This window comes from Rhineura floridana, chromosome 5 (assembly GCF_030035675.1).
Source record: "Rhineura floridana isolate rRhiFlo1 chromosome 5, rRhiFlo1.hap2, whole genome shotgun sequence".
Taxonomy (NCBI): Eukaryota; Metazoa; Chordata; class Lepidosauria; order Squamata; family Rhineuridae; genus Rhineura; species Rhineura floridana.
Genome location: NC_084484.1, coordinates 92,976,615 through 92,991,197, shown reverse-complemented (window position 1 = coordinate 92,991,197; position 14,583 = coordinate 92,976,615). Strand labels below are relative to the sequence as shown.

General features: G+C 41.3%; 1 protein-coding gene across 2 annotated transcripts; it reads left to right on the top strand.

The window, feature by feature from the left end:
• Window positions 1-3,042: 3,042 nt before the first annotated feature.
• Window positions 3,043-11,536, top strand: FUNDC1 (FUN14 domain containing 1). 2 transcript variants are annotated; one of them, XM_061627497.1, is made up of 5 exons: window positions 3,043-3,181; window positions 7,148-7,304; window positions 8,695-8,770; window positions 9,986-10,114; window positions 10,929-11,536. In XM_061627497.1, exons 1-5 carry the CDS (start codon window positions 3,151-3,153, stop codon window positions 11,004-11,006), a joined length of 471 nt encoding a protein of 156 aa, XP_061483481.1. In that variant the 5' UTR covers window positions 3,043-3,150; the 3' UTR covers window positions 11,007-11,536. The 2 variants fall into 2 exon arrangements, with proteins under 2 accessions (XP_061483481.1, XP_061483482.1); XM_061627498.1 differs by lacking the exon at window positions 3,043-3,181 and adding an exon at window positions 3,188-3,294.
• The last annotated feature ends 3,047 nt before the right edge of the window (window positions 11,537-14,583 follow it).

The window sequence follows — 14,583 nt, the reverse complement described above, 5'->3', positions numbered from 1 at the left end:
CAACAAAGCAGCCAGACTACAGAAATGATTAAATTGTCATCCTCAATATTTAAAACAATGGTTCTGCACAAAGTGTTTTCAATTGTTTAGTTAGGAAGATAAAGATGGGAAAATATGCCTAGAAATAAGACTGCCATATCTAGCAGATACCGACAAAGGGAAGACAGATGTCGAGAGACCAGTGAAGAAATGGATATGTATGGAACAGGTTGACTAGAGGCCTATTCCCTGAAGTGAAGGTAATCATATTGGTATTTAATAGGTTGTTAACTTCATATGTAAATATTATAATTACATATATTCGTAAATAAAATCTCTCTCTCTCTCTCTCTCTCTCTCTCAATATATATAGAGAGAGAAAGAATGTGGGGGGCCCCCAACTATGCTTTTGCCCTGTGCCCAGCGTATGCTAAGGGCGGGCCTGCAAACTGACTTTTTTTCCCAACCAGAAAATGACAACACTCTATTTAAAATGTTGATTTATGGTGTGTGTGGGGTAGAGTTACCAGGTCTCCATTTTTCAGCCGGAGTCTCTGGTTTTTGGGGGCCCCCTCCAGCTCTCTGGCTAGCACCCCTTAATCTCTGGACTCTCAGCTTCAATTTTAAAAAAAAGTTTCTAGGTGGACTTGTTCCCAAGATATACACCAAAACGTCAGCCGCCCTCCCCACGACTGTTTAATCTATTTAACTGATACGACGCTGAAGTTGGTTCCCAGTTCCTTATTTGCTTGAAAGTTCAAAACACTAAAAAAGAAGAGTTGACAACTACAGCAACTTCAAACCAAACTTAACATGTCTCTGAACCCCAAAATATATGTTGGGGTACCCTGTATGATATATCACTGTGATCGGGGGACTCTCCCCGTCAAGAATAACAATTTATGCAATCAAAATCATCAGGCTTCTGATATTATCATAAATACATAATGATGTCATAAAATCATAAAAAATAAGTAACTGGGGGTGCCCACCCCAAACTCTGCTCTGGGCCAGGACAAGTCATATACCCCAGGAAAGGGGAGGGTGTCCTCTACGAGATGCCACTGCGTCCCACCTGGCCCAGAGCTTCTGCTGGGTGCAGGGCACGGAGGAGGGCATCTATGCAAAATCAAAGCAGACCAAAACATACAGGAAAAAATAAGTAACTGGGGGAGCCCACCCCGAAATCTGCTCTGGGACAGGACAAATCATATACCCCATGAAAGGGGAGGGTGTCCTCTATGAGATGCCACTCCGTACCACCTGGCCCAGAGCTTCTGCTGGGCACAGGGCATGGAGGAGGGCATCTATGCAAAATCAAAGCAGAAAAAGACATACAGGAAAAATAAGTTATTGGGGGTGCCCACCCCACAATCTGCTCTGGGCCAGGACAAATCATACACCCCATGAAAGGGGAGGGTGTCCTCTATGAGATGCCACTGCGTCCCGCCTGGCCCAGAGCTTCTGCTGGGCGCAGGGGAAGGATGAGGGCATCTATGCAGACAGAAAGGGTAGAGAATCTTCTTACTCTTACTCATTTCTCAGACCTCTTTCTGAAGTGAAGGGTCAGATCTATAAAGAAGTTTGGAGCAGTCACATTAAAAGATAAGGGCAGGGCATTCCAGGCAGGGGGTTGCCAACCCTGCTTGGATATGGATGTCTTTGCAGAGGATCCCTAGTCAAGCTTTACCAACAGCACAATCCAAACTATATCTACTCAGAAGTAAGTCCTGTTGAGTTCTACGGGGGCTTAGTCCCTTAGTATGTGTGTTTAGAATTGCAGCCTTCAGGGGCATCCATCTTTACTCCCGAATGCTCCCATCTAACATCTCCACAACACTAGGCTCCATTCTTCCTACAGTGGCCTTCTGGTGACTGGCCTGGCCTGGCCTGGCGGCACTTAAACCCTTCTTGCTAAAAGCAAGTAGGCTAGATTAAATGTTCCCTACCCAGGCTCCATCTTTTAGCTAAGATGTCTAGCTTAATTTCCAGTCAGATTTTTTTTAATTGTACGCTCCAAGCAACTGTGATTGATGCTTAATGTATCATGCTTAATGACATCACTTGGGCCCGCCCTGTGACATCACTTGGGCCCGCCCCTAAAATCTCAGGTTTTGCGATGCTTCTGACCTGGCAACCCTAGTGTGGGGGGAGGGGGAATTGCCTACCTAGCAGCCTATAAAGTAATAAAATGGGTCCTAGTGATCACGTGTTCCATGCCAAAAGCCTAATTCAAATCTAGTCCATCCTGCTGTCCACACTGATGCCCTGCATGTGGAATGCTCTTCCAGGGGAGACTTGTCTGGTGCCTACTCTGATGTCTTTTAGATGCCAGACAAAGACCTTTTTATCTGCCCAGACTTTTAAACTCAGTCGTATTGTGCTGTTTTATGGCACTTTTTTTCTGACTCTTGATGTTGCTGCTTTTGCTCTGTATTTTATGATTTATTTGTAAACCTGATTGAATGGTTACATAAATGTTACATAAATAAAATAGTCTGCTTCTGTCCAGTGTTAAAGCCAGATTATCACAACTGTAATCGGCCAGTTAATTGACCACACTGCTTTGTCTCCACGTTCCCCAAGGGAACACATCTGGCCAGGGTTAAAGTAACAAAAGAGTGAATATGGTAGTGACTCGACTTGCACTCAAGCAGGGTAGAAAGCTCTCTCACAAATGATCTGATGTAGTTGCGTACAGGTACTCTGTATCTGAGACTACGACCTGGGAGACCAGGGTTCGAATCCCCACACAGCCATGAAGCTCACTGGGTGACCTTGGGCCAATCACTGCCTCTCAGCCTCAGAGGAACGCAGTAGTAAACCACCTCTGAATACCGCTTACCATGAAAACCCTTAAGTCCCTTCCCTTAATGATAGGGGGTCCTCTTCCTAGGATATTCCTTTCGGTGGAAGGAGAAACCAAACTACAATCCCCATAATTCCCCGGAAGTAGCTTCTGCAGCGACGTCACATCATGACATCTGGAGGCAGGGGCCACAGCCTTTCCAAGAATCTCTTAAGAGCGCCTTCAGTTTTGTCTTTGTTTTGCGCATGCGCTACTCTCGGAGAATTTAGAATTCCGATTTGGGAGGGTGTTGCAGAACGGCTGATAGGCGGAGCAGCGTGGCAGCCCTCCCTTTCCCCCACCCCGCCTCCCCAGTCGCTAACATGGCGTCTCGGAGATCTCGCTCCGCCTCAGGTCAGTTGAGAGCCCTCTTTTCTCCAGGGCTGCCTGGTTCAGTTATCATGGTGCTCCAGAACAGAGATGGCCTGCTTTTCGCATACAGATGAGAACCGATGATGGAGGAACTGGTCAGTCGTCTTGACTTAGAAACCAAATTCGCCCTCCTCTTTCCTGGGTGCCTCTTCAGCCCTGTTCCCGTTAGGCTCTGCCTTTCACATCCCCCTGTCCGTGGGGTTTGGGAGACCTGGCTGGATGCGCGCGGCTCCAGGGGAGGCGGAGCTTGCGCAGGCCCCTTACTTCAGGCGCTTTGTGGGATGAGGCGCAGCTCTCCTGCGTGGCCAGGAAATGTGGAGGGGGAGGCTACATAGGGAGGGACTGAGTGGGCAAGGTGACACCCTACCCTTAGATACGCCGGGGGACTTAATGACTTCCGCCAGCAAGGATGTCTCGCAGTCCAAGCCTAATCATGTTTACTCAGAAGTAAGTCTCACAGTGTTCAGTGGGGCTCATTACCCTAGGGATTGAACATAAGAGCCCGCTGGGTCAGATCAAAAGCATACCTAGTTCAGTATCAATGGCCAGGTAGATCCTATAGGAACCTTGCAGGCAGAGCTTCAAGGCCATACCTCTTCCTGCTCTTTCCCAGCAACTGTTTGGAGGCATACTGCTACAGACACAGGAGGTTCCATGGCATGCAATAATGACTAGTACCTATTGATAGCTTCTTCCAACATGAATTTGTCTATTGCAAGAATTTTGTGGCACCTTAAAGACTCATCCATATATTCATTATGGCATGAGCTTTCATTGACTTTGTTAGGTGCATCGGTATGGGCTTGAGTCCACACATTTATTATGTCCCAATAAATACATTTGTTAGCCTTTAAGGTGCCACAAGACTCTTTCTTTGATTGTGCTGCATGAGAGTAACATGGCTACCTCTCTGAAAATTTTCAGAAGAAATGGAAGGCTATCTTAGTGCTCCAGGATACTCCTACAGTGCAGTCTGTTTGCTGAAGGAATTAAGAGGAAATGAGTTTAGTTTCTTTCAGGAAGCAAAAAGATAGTTGCTCTGTTCTCACTGTCTAACCACCCCCAGGTCCAGTCCAATTCTCATGTTACTATTTTTAGGTATACAACTGGGTGTTTTCCCCCCTTGTGTGTCCCCTAAAAATTTAAAATGTGGCAGTGACTGACAGGCATTTAAAAGCATAGGTATTATGCAGGTGCACATGCATGAGAGATGGGTGGCTGTTGAGTATATGTTGGGTGGCAAACTAGGATTTGTTGCTCTGCAATATGTGAAATAACTCTTAGGATAAGGTTATGCAGTGGCTAAGGTGTCAAATACAGACTGAAGGTGGTTACATGTGGAAGAATTATTGCTTGATATAAGAGGGTAGCTATTATATTTGCAGTCAGAATAGTGAAAGATTGAAGAGGATGGGTTCCTCCCCTCTTTCCTTTTATTCTTGTGAACAAGTGTGGGTTTTCTCATTTGTGTTAGTAAATGGGATAGTTAATCCAGATTAAGTAACACTGCATACAAGCTGTTTTGAATATGTGTTAACTGTCCCTTTCATTTCATGTTTTATCTGTTCCATCCTCAGACTAGAGCACAACCAGGCACTAGCTCCCTGCACTCAGCTGTATATAACATTTACCTGGTCTTTTCTGTATGGTAGTGGAAGCTAACTGGGTATTCTCCAGATGTTGTTGGACTCCAACCCGCATCATCCCCAGCCAGCACAGCTAGTGGTCAGGAATAATGGAAGCTGTAGTCCAACGACATCTGGAAGACACAATGTTGGCTACTCCTGCTGTATGTGTGTTTCTATATGAGAAAGTAGATGCATTTTCTATGCTGGTCTTGCCCGTGTGGATGGGCAGGGAATCCACACTTGGTGTGTGTGTTAGGTAGTAGAGCAAGTCTGCTTTATGACTCAAAATAAGGAATGTGTGCTCAGCCATCCACCATGTGATGCCATTTCACTCCCTTTTCTTCAGAGGTTGAATGTTACTCTGGTTTACCACCTTGTAGCTATTTGGCTCTCTAGTGCTTTAATTTGTCAGAGTTGAGGTTAGTGCTATTTACATTTCGAATGATTTATTTATAATTTTAAATATTTTAGATAGGTGTCAAGGAAATGTTATTTGTGAAGAGTAGTACTGCAAGAGTAGTGTCAAGGAAATGTCAGCTGTGAAGAGTAGTAATTTAGGGCTCTCACCTAAACCCATGACATTACAAGTTGAGGGTTTTTTGAACTGAGACATGATGACATAGGTGTCATTCACTTAATGCCCCTTAGAATTATACAGTCATAGAATCATAGAGTTGGAAGGGGCCTATAAGGCCATTGAGTCCAATCAACTGCTCAATGCAGGAATCCAAATTAAAGCACACCTTACAGGTGGCTGTCCAGCTGCCTCTTGAAGGCCTCCAGTGTTGGAGAACCCACCACCTCCCTAGATAATTGGTTCTATTGTCATACTGCTCAAACAGTTAGGACATTTTTCCCCTTAGAAAATAAGTCCTTGGGGGTTATGTCTGACAGATTTACTGTACAGGAAGTGAGGGCTAGAGTTTTGTCGTGGCTCTTTTGTTTCCTTTGCTTTAAAATGTTTGCTTTAAACTACATTTTAAGTATTCTCCCATTATGTTGAAGTACAAAATACAGACATAATATTCCACAAATCTATGCCAGGATTGCCTGATCTTAAAAACTCTTGAGAGTCTCAGCTTTTATTTTCTTTTTCAAAATTGCATATGAAGGAGCAACTGAAAGTAGTGGGAAAATCTGGCTGCAGAAACTGCTATATATTTCTGTTGCAATAGGTGCCTATATGCCTCTGTGCCTTTGGCTTTCCCCTTCTGTCAGGTTCTGAGTATGTTTTTTACCAACTTTACATTTTGCTGATGCTATAGAGGTGTGTGGAGGTACCTGTTTGACTGGGTGTGCGCGCATGTGTTTAATGTTTAAAGAGGGTAACTGGAGGTAAACTTGCCAGTCAAGGTCTTAGAATGGCCATTAATAGTAGGACATGCCCAGTGATTGCATGTTACTGAAATGCGTATATCACACTGGAGAAAATGACAGATGCTATTTAATAATTTTATGTTCTTGTGTCTTTAGTCAATAGTCTTTTGCTCCAAGGATTCCTGAGAAAATGTTCTCAGTTTAGGGTCAGGTAGGCAAACATTTTGGATCCATTTATGTCTAAGCAGTAACTCTTTAAGTGATCTTGGTTACCGGTTATCTAACAGTCATAGTAATCTAGAATTTTGGTTGCCTTCCCATAATACTCTCAAAGCGTACATTAAAATATCTAGCCAGCATAGGGCAAGGAAGCATCTCCTCATGCAACGGGGCCTCTCCTTCCTCTCCTCCCTCTTCCATCCCAGATCTGCTCTGGAGGATTGGGGGACCCTGTGAAGCAGATTTTGGTGGCATGTGGGAGTCTGGAGGAGGGGAAGAAGAGAAACCAGAAGTCCAGTTTGGACTTGTGCAAGCAGACAAGCGGCATTGCAGCAGGGCTTTTATTGTGGCTGCCCCTGTTTTGTGGAGCAGCTTTCCTGCTGAGATATAACAGGTGCCTACTATCTGCCCTTTTGGAAGAAAGTGGAGGCATTTTTGCTTTGTCAAGCTCTCCCAGCTGGATGAGTGGGTCTCTGGCATAGGTATTCATTTTGTATTGTTTTGAAACTCATTTTCTGTTTTTGTTTGTATCTGTATTTTAGCTGTTTTTATTAAAAATTGTACATTGCCTTGGGATGTAGACGGATGGCAGTTAATAAATAACAACAATAATACTGTTTGTATGTATAGCTTGTTCTTCAGAACAGCTGAATTATACATTATGTTCAATTAAATCACTTTCATCTTGCATAAGTTTGTGAATTAACATTGCTGAGAGCTGCTACATACTGGATCTTTTTTTTAAAATGCAGAGGGAAACTAACTTTCCATTTTTCTTTTCAAGAGCGTGACAGTGATGATGATTCATATGAAGTACTGGATTTAACAGAATATGCAAGGCGCCATCATTGGTGGAACCGGGTGTTTGGCAGGAATTCTGGACCTATTGTAGAAAAGTATTCTGTAGCTACTCAGATTGTAATGGGAGGTGTAACGGGCTGGTGAGAACAAATTACTTTTAAATACTTAAATAAATGCACACATTATATAGATAGTGTCCATTCTATATTCTAAAGTATTCTATATTTCATACATCACACATAATTAGTAAAAAATATCTTCCAAAATGTTTTAAAAGTAATTGTCAAAATGTCTGGAAGAAGAAATACTGGAACTGTTACCAAATGTTTCAAGGTGGGGACAACACGTTTGCTTATAAGACTGGATTAGAATAATTTGCTTTATTAGCTGACAAAACTGTAAGGGTTTGTTTCCTTAATGTGGCCAAAGATAACGGGTGCTTTCCAATGTTAATCATACATGGAGTAGGCCCATTGAAAACAATGGGCTGAAGCTGTCCATTGATTTCAATGGGCCTACACTGACTATGACTAACATTAGCTATGTATATTTTTGAGAGAAAGGGTGCCTAATGTTTAAAATAAAATCTGTAGAATGTCCTATTTCTTAATTTTTTCCTAAAGGTAGAACGTTCTTTCTATATTTACATCTGTATATTTACACCTTTCTTTGTACAAATCCTTATAAAGGAGGTATTATTGTTTAGTATTTTTTAAATAAGCTAGTGAAACTTTCATTAAAAGACTTTGACATTTTAAAAAATGGCTCCCTATAGTTAAATCATCCCCCTGTGGCACTGTAATGTTGCTGTTCAGAATGCAAACTAAATTAGAGCTAGAGATTAAAGATTACTTGTTTCACAAGGTAGGGAAAAAATCTTCATGAGTTTTACAGCATTAAGAGACCTAAAAGAATGTGTTCAAAATAGCGGTGTAAATTAAATAATGACAGTACAGTTTATCTCTATCAGCATCTTTATTGCAATTGTTTTGATCAAAAGAGTCCACCTGTTGAAGTGAATGCAGAAGTAACTGTCTGAATACATGCAGTAATGTCATGTGGGCTTATTTATTCAGGAAAGTAGATTCTGGCCTCATACTTTACAGAAATCACTAAATCACATCTCTTGTTGTGAGGCATATTGTTAGTCTCATGTTGTTCTGTCTGTGTTGCCAACGAGAATAATGAGGATTCTTGCATATTTCCTATCCCATGAGATGCTAGAGCTTGCCAATGCATTGAGTTAGGGAGTTTTAAAATGTAAGATTTTGAGCCTTGGAATCCGAATTCTCAAGTATAGCAACCAATTATCAGATTATTTTCATTTCCCATTCTCCTATGCACATTTACTTGGAAGTATGTGTGCAGTGAGTTTTTCCCCAAGTATGTATGTACAGACTGCCAATTTAGGCTGTAATCAGGTAACCACTCTTCTAGAAATAAGACCTATTGAACTCACTGGGACTTAGTTCTGAATAGATATGTATAACATTGCTCTGTTAATTTCTCTTTTTTTTGTTTTTCTCTAAGGTGTGCAGGTTTTTTGTTCCAGAAGGTTGGAAAGCTTGCAGCAACTGCAGTAGGCGGCGGCTTTCTTTTGCTACAAGTATGCAGAGTTTAATTAGTTAGAAAATGCAATAAATTGAATGTAGGCAAATAAACTGCTCAGCAAATATAAAGGAAGGTAGAGGCCATAAAAACGACAGAAGGCTTTGTGCGCTCAGTTTTGCAAAAGCAGGAAAGTGATCCTTCAAAGATAATCTGTGGGTCCCCTCATTGATGCAGCCCTGCGAAAATCAGTGTGAGAAGATCCAAGAAGTGCCCATAACTAAATGTTACCATTGTGGTTGAAGAAATGTTAAAGTCTCTGTGAAAATCCCAGTATGTTCATTTTTGGAAATATGATTGCATTTCATGAACACAGTTACCTTGTAAAGATAACTTTTAGCATTAAAGAGTTTTCATATCTCATTTTTAAAGAATTTTACTTTAAAAAAGCTCTGCTGGCTTGCTCTGGCCAAGGTAGGATGTGGATGACATTTTTTTCCATTTTCTTCTCACTGATGCTTCCACATTTTCCTCCCATTGAAACCAGTGTCCGTGTGTGGTTTGACTATGCCAGTTTCAGGCCGGCATAGTTAAGGGGGCTGTCAAGAGAGTAAGGGGGGTTTAGATCCAAGGCCGCCCAATACACACCAGAATGCTCCAGATCGAGGCCTGCTGGTGGTGGTACAGCTGTGCCTGTTGAACTCTCTGGGCATACCAGGGGCCTCCAATGTAGGTGGGCCATCCAGTTGGCAGAGCGCCTCCCTGTTGGTGGAGCCATACTTCAGCCCCATCCTGCTCCCCTCCCCCAAGCTGGCCTTCAGCTGAAGTTAGGATTGCTCTGAGTAAATGTACCATAAAATACATTAACATTGCAAGCCAAACATAGATTCTGTATAAACATTGCTAGATGTTTAAGTGGCAAAAAATGAAACTCTGGTGTTCATGTTTAACTGAAAGACTGTAGCAGTTCCACCCATAAAGATGATTTTAGCCTTTACATTTTTCTTGCAGTCTCTTTGCTATCTTAGCTTAAAATTAAATGTAAAAGTTTTATATTTATATATATATATATGTATATATATATACATACATATATACATACATACAAACATATATACATACATATACACACACAGTTATATAGTTATCTAAGGGAGTATGTTGGTACAAAATGGGGAAGGTAATTCTTTGTCTGATAGTAGCTTCATAAATGAATTGGTTGTCCTAAATGCATTCAGATTTTTTAATGCTCTATGTCTTTTACTTTTCCTAGATTGCTAGTCATAGTGGCTATGTACAGGTTGACTGGAAAAGGGTTGAGAAAGATGTAAATAAAGCAAAAAGACAGCTCAAAAAGCGAGCAAACAAGGCAGCTCCTGAAATTAACACACTGATTGAAGAGGTAAATTATGTGTTATTTATTTCTGAGTATCGATTTTGCTTTGTGTTTGCTTTAGGCTTCCAGGCATTCAAGATCTTAATATTCTTGGTGAACTATGGTATGTTAGTGGGCAAGATGACCATTGCCTCCAGGAAAGGGGTTGGTGATAAAGCTTCAGGCTGCACACTTCAAGTGCCGTCCCCCCATGTTAAGGACCCTTCACTTGGGGCTGTTGCCTGCCTTGAATGTTTGACTATGCAGTGTCTGAAGGCCTTTTGGCCTGTCCCACAGCATATTTTATTTATTCAGTCAGTCTGACTCTCTCCATCATGCCATACTTTAATCCACTAGCCTTCAAGAGTCAAGTGTCTGTATCCAGGGATCAAATATCTTTCCTTCGAAATGGCTTTTTATCTGAAAAAAAGACTACCTTCAGAAAGACTAGCAAATGTATTTTGGCATAAACATTGGAGGGCCAAAGCCCCCTTCATCGTATGAAAGTTATGCCATAATATGTTTGTTCGTATTCCCCCCACAATTGGCATAGTTCTATCTAGATAAGGTGTGGCAAACGTTTAGCCCTCCAGATGTTGCTGAACTACAACTCCCATGAGCCCCAGCAAGCATGGCCAGTGGCCAGGGATGATGGCGGTTGTAGTTCAGCAACATCTGGAAGGTCAAAGGGTCTCCACACCTGAACTAGAGCTATATTCCATGGTACACTAACACTGATGATTATCTGAGTGCAAAACAGTTTTAGTTGATTTAAAAAAGATTTGTTTCTGCCATAGCTTTAATGACATTTGCAGTCTATAGTGAACTCTTTCCTTTTCAGTCAACAGAATTTCTTAAACAGAACATAGTAGTATCTGGTGGGTTTGTCGGAGGATTCTTGTTGGGCCTTGCATCTTAAGGACATGACTGTTCTCTTCCTGCTGGCTTAACCATGAAAATGAAGAATGATAGCAACACACAGCCTTCAAGCAAGGCAGTCTGAGCCACGCTCTAATCACTCCTGAGCAAGGTGGATGGATTTGCCAGGCAAATCAGAGTATTTTGCATTTTAGGCTTTTGCCTCCTTAAGCTTTCTGAAACAGGTGTGCTGAAAAATCTACAGTGTGTTCAGTAGCATTCCTGAAGAAAAAAAACTGGCTAACTTTTTTATTATTGTATATTCATTCAGAATTCAGCATATTTATCTTTTGGCTGTACACCTTTGTTTTTTTTTCAATTTTAGGAATATATTTTTATTTAAGGTAATCTCATGCTGTATTTAATAATGCCTGACTAAATGTGTAGGATATTGTGCTTCAAGCGCAGAACTAGCCATCTTCTGTAGAAATCAGTGCAATAAAAATAATCTGTACATCTGTAATATCTTTTTGCAGAGATGAAATAACAAGCAGTTATGAACCTATTAAAGAATGATCAGTCAATGTTGAATCTTTGATTTTGTGCATTTTCATACATTGTATCAATTCCTTGTGATTCTATCATTAATCAGGCAAACAGAATGTAAGCAATAGGCAGATGTAAATATCATAGAAGGCAAGCACGTGTTACAGCTATCAGACTTGCATCAGGGGATCATTTATAAGCAAATTGGATGAATAATTAATTCCCAGGAAACATTTTTGTGGTGGCAGCTTGTAGAATTGCATCAGGAGCTGCTCCAAAGTGCAAACAGGTGCCCAGTGCAGAAATGCTTATTGAAAAATCCATACGTGCAGCAGGGCTGTATAGTTTCATTTCTCTTACTGCTGTGCTGCAGTGGGAGTTGCTTTAGAAAGGTAGCTTGCGCAGGACAAGTGGTGTTGGAAGCTCCTTTTAAAATACCAGGGAGGCAGGGAGCTGGTGTTCAAAATTGAAAAGGGCAAATCCATATGTGTAATGGACTTGCAGGCAAAGGTACAGTAAATGGAGTGGTGGCCAAGGATACAGCTAGAATGGTGTGGTTTGTGTATGTGTCAGCTCTGCACTGAGTCAGCAGTCCCAGTGGGGGCTGGAAATTCCTGGGTCGTTGGCAGGGAAGGAAAGTCCTTAGCCAGCAGTCTGGTCCTAAATCTGCCAGGTCTATGAGGAGGGAACCTGATAAGGGCCAGGCCTGTCCAAAGCTTACTTGCCGAGTCAGAAGTCCAGAAGCGAGGTCAGTAGAGGTCCAGGGTCAAGTGCCAAGGGGTCAGTCCAAGAGACGTTGCAAGGAAACAAGGAATGCACGAAGCCACGCCTGACATTGCAGTCAGCAACAAGCTGAGGCCAATGTGTGCCTTATAAGGAGCAGGTTTGACAGCAGGTGTGAGCCCTCAGCGTTTGGGCCTTAAGGGGACAGGCCTGCCTCTCTTCTGCCTGACCTTCTGCTGTCTACGTTCTGCAGGTGAGGGGGGAGTATCCTGTTCACTGTCTGTGTCTGGCTGCAGGGCCTCTGCTGTCCCTGGGGTGCTCTGCAGCTGAGGGGCAGAAGGAGCTGGATTCTCAGGAGGCTCCTCCGTGTCTCCTTCTGGGTCTGCTGCTCCTGGGTCTGCTGCTGTTACTCCCGAGTCGTCCTCATCTGAGGAGTCCTCAGATATGTAAGGATTCGACTTCACTCCTGCATCTCTCTAGGCATCTAGTTTTAGTTTTAACAGAGGAATCTGCAAGTTCCAAATCAGACACTCCTTGCTCAAAGCCACTTAATGTTTCTTTGTAGCCCAATTTGAATAAGGAATAAGTAGCAGTTAACTATGGGAAGCAGTAGCTCCAGTTTGCAAGAGGACATTAAATGGTTCAGAGTCAGGTGCACAAACCTGGAGCAAACCAAGAATCTTCTGCCAAATTGTGTGGAGTAAGCTATAGGCCAAATTATTTTTTAAAAAATCTACCAACTCACTGTGGTACAAACGGCAACTTCCCCATTCTCTATTCTAATGCTACCATTGAGTAACAGAGTTACAGTTAAGACTAAAAGGAAAAATAAAAAAGATGCTTTTGAAAGTTTTCCAGCTTCATAGGCACTGTATTCTGATGCAGTTTACCACTCTCTGCTTCATGATTGTTTATAGAGTTTTAGCAGTACTATTTCTTGCATTCACTTCTATTTTGCAGTATATTATTCTAAAGTTTTTGCCAATGGCTCTTTGTCTTTCCAGTTCCGATCTCTATTACAGACTCTCAGGAGGACTCTGTTCTTGGCCACCTTTTCACTCTTTATCCTTTCTCTTGGCAATCTGATTTTCTTTTGGCTTGCAGTATCCTTGCTATGCTGATAATTCAGCTCTATCTTTTTCCTCCTCTCCCTCTGTTCATATTCATCTTTCAACTGACTTACAGCTATTTATGGTTAGATGTTGCATCATCGTTTAAAATACCCAAAAGTATTTGTCTCTCCCCACACCCCCAAACTAAGGCTGGGGAGTCTGTGGCCCTCTAGCTGTTATTGCACTCCATCTCAGCCCCAACCAACATGGCCAATGGCCAAGGATGATGGGAGGTGTAGTCCAGCACTCTATCCCACCCCTGCTGTAAACCTTTACTCTTGCTTTCCCTCTCAATTGGCAACCTCCAGTTTCTTTTTTTTTTTTTTTTTTTTTTTCAATAATTTTTATTCAGATTTTCATAAAACATACAAGACAAAATCATAAAACATTCAAAGACAAAAAACAAAATCAAAAATAGTTAAACAAAAAGAAAAAAAGAAAAAAAAAAACAAAAATAAAAAATAAAGAGTAAAATATTGACTTCCCATTTGTCAAAGATCAAATCAGTTATAAGTCTATAATATATAACAATCCTGTCTCTTAAGTCATATTATAAAATCACTTTCCTCCAGTAGTTATCTTACTTAATCATCAAATCTCATAAACATTACTTTATTCTTTCCACAAAAAGTCAAAGAGAGGTTTCAATTCTTTAAGAAATATATCTATCAATTTTTTTTTCCAGATAAGCATATCGATTAATCCATCTCATTACTAATTATGATAATCTTATTGTCATAACCATAGTCAAAATAAACATTTCAATTAATCCATCACATCAGAATCTGTTAGGTTCAATAATTTCAGTAGCCATTGTTCTATTATCTCTATTAGTTCCATTTTCCATCTTCCATCTTCAGTAGTCTTGTTAAGTCCAGTAATTTCAATATCCAATCTTCCATTATCAGTATTCCATAATAATCTTGCTGTCAAAGCCATAGTCATATAGTAAGAGTCTGATGGGGATTACCTCTATCCCAAATATTTTCTTGCCATCCATTCTGAATAAGTTGCTGAAATACTGCTGTAAAATCATATCTCTGTTCTTTTTTTCAAAATACACTGGGTCATCTCTTAAAAGTTTTTCCATTGTCACATGGCTGCAGTTAATTCCATAGATTTTCTCTATATTGGGCTCCATCACATCATTCCAGTCCAGAAGATTATCCATGCCATTGATAACTTTATCTCTAGAATCTTCATTCATTTCTTCAGAGATAACATTGAGTTCCAAACAATAGATTTTATTTCTAAAGT

Bases quoted from the DNA above. Each gene is read 5' to 3' on its own strand.
- FUNDC1 (XM_061627497.1), top strand. From the start codon at position 3,151: ATGGCGTCTCGGAGATCTCGCTCCGCCTCAG. The intron at 8,771-9,985 runs GTATGCAGAGTT...TACTTTTCCTAG, and splicing joins GCGGCTTTCTTTTGCTACAA to ATTGCTAGTCATAGTGGCTA. The intron at 10,115-10,928 runs GTAAATTATGTG...TTTCCTTTTCAG, and splicing joins TTAACACACTGATTGAAGAG to TCAACAGAATTTCTTAAACA.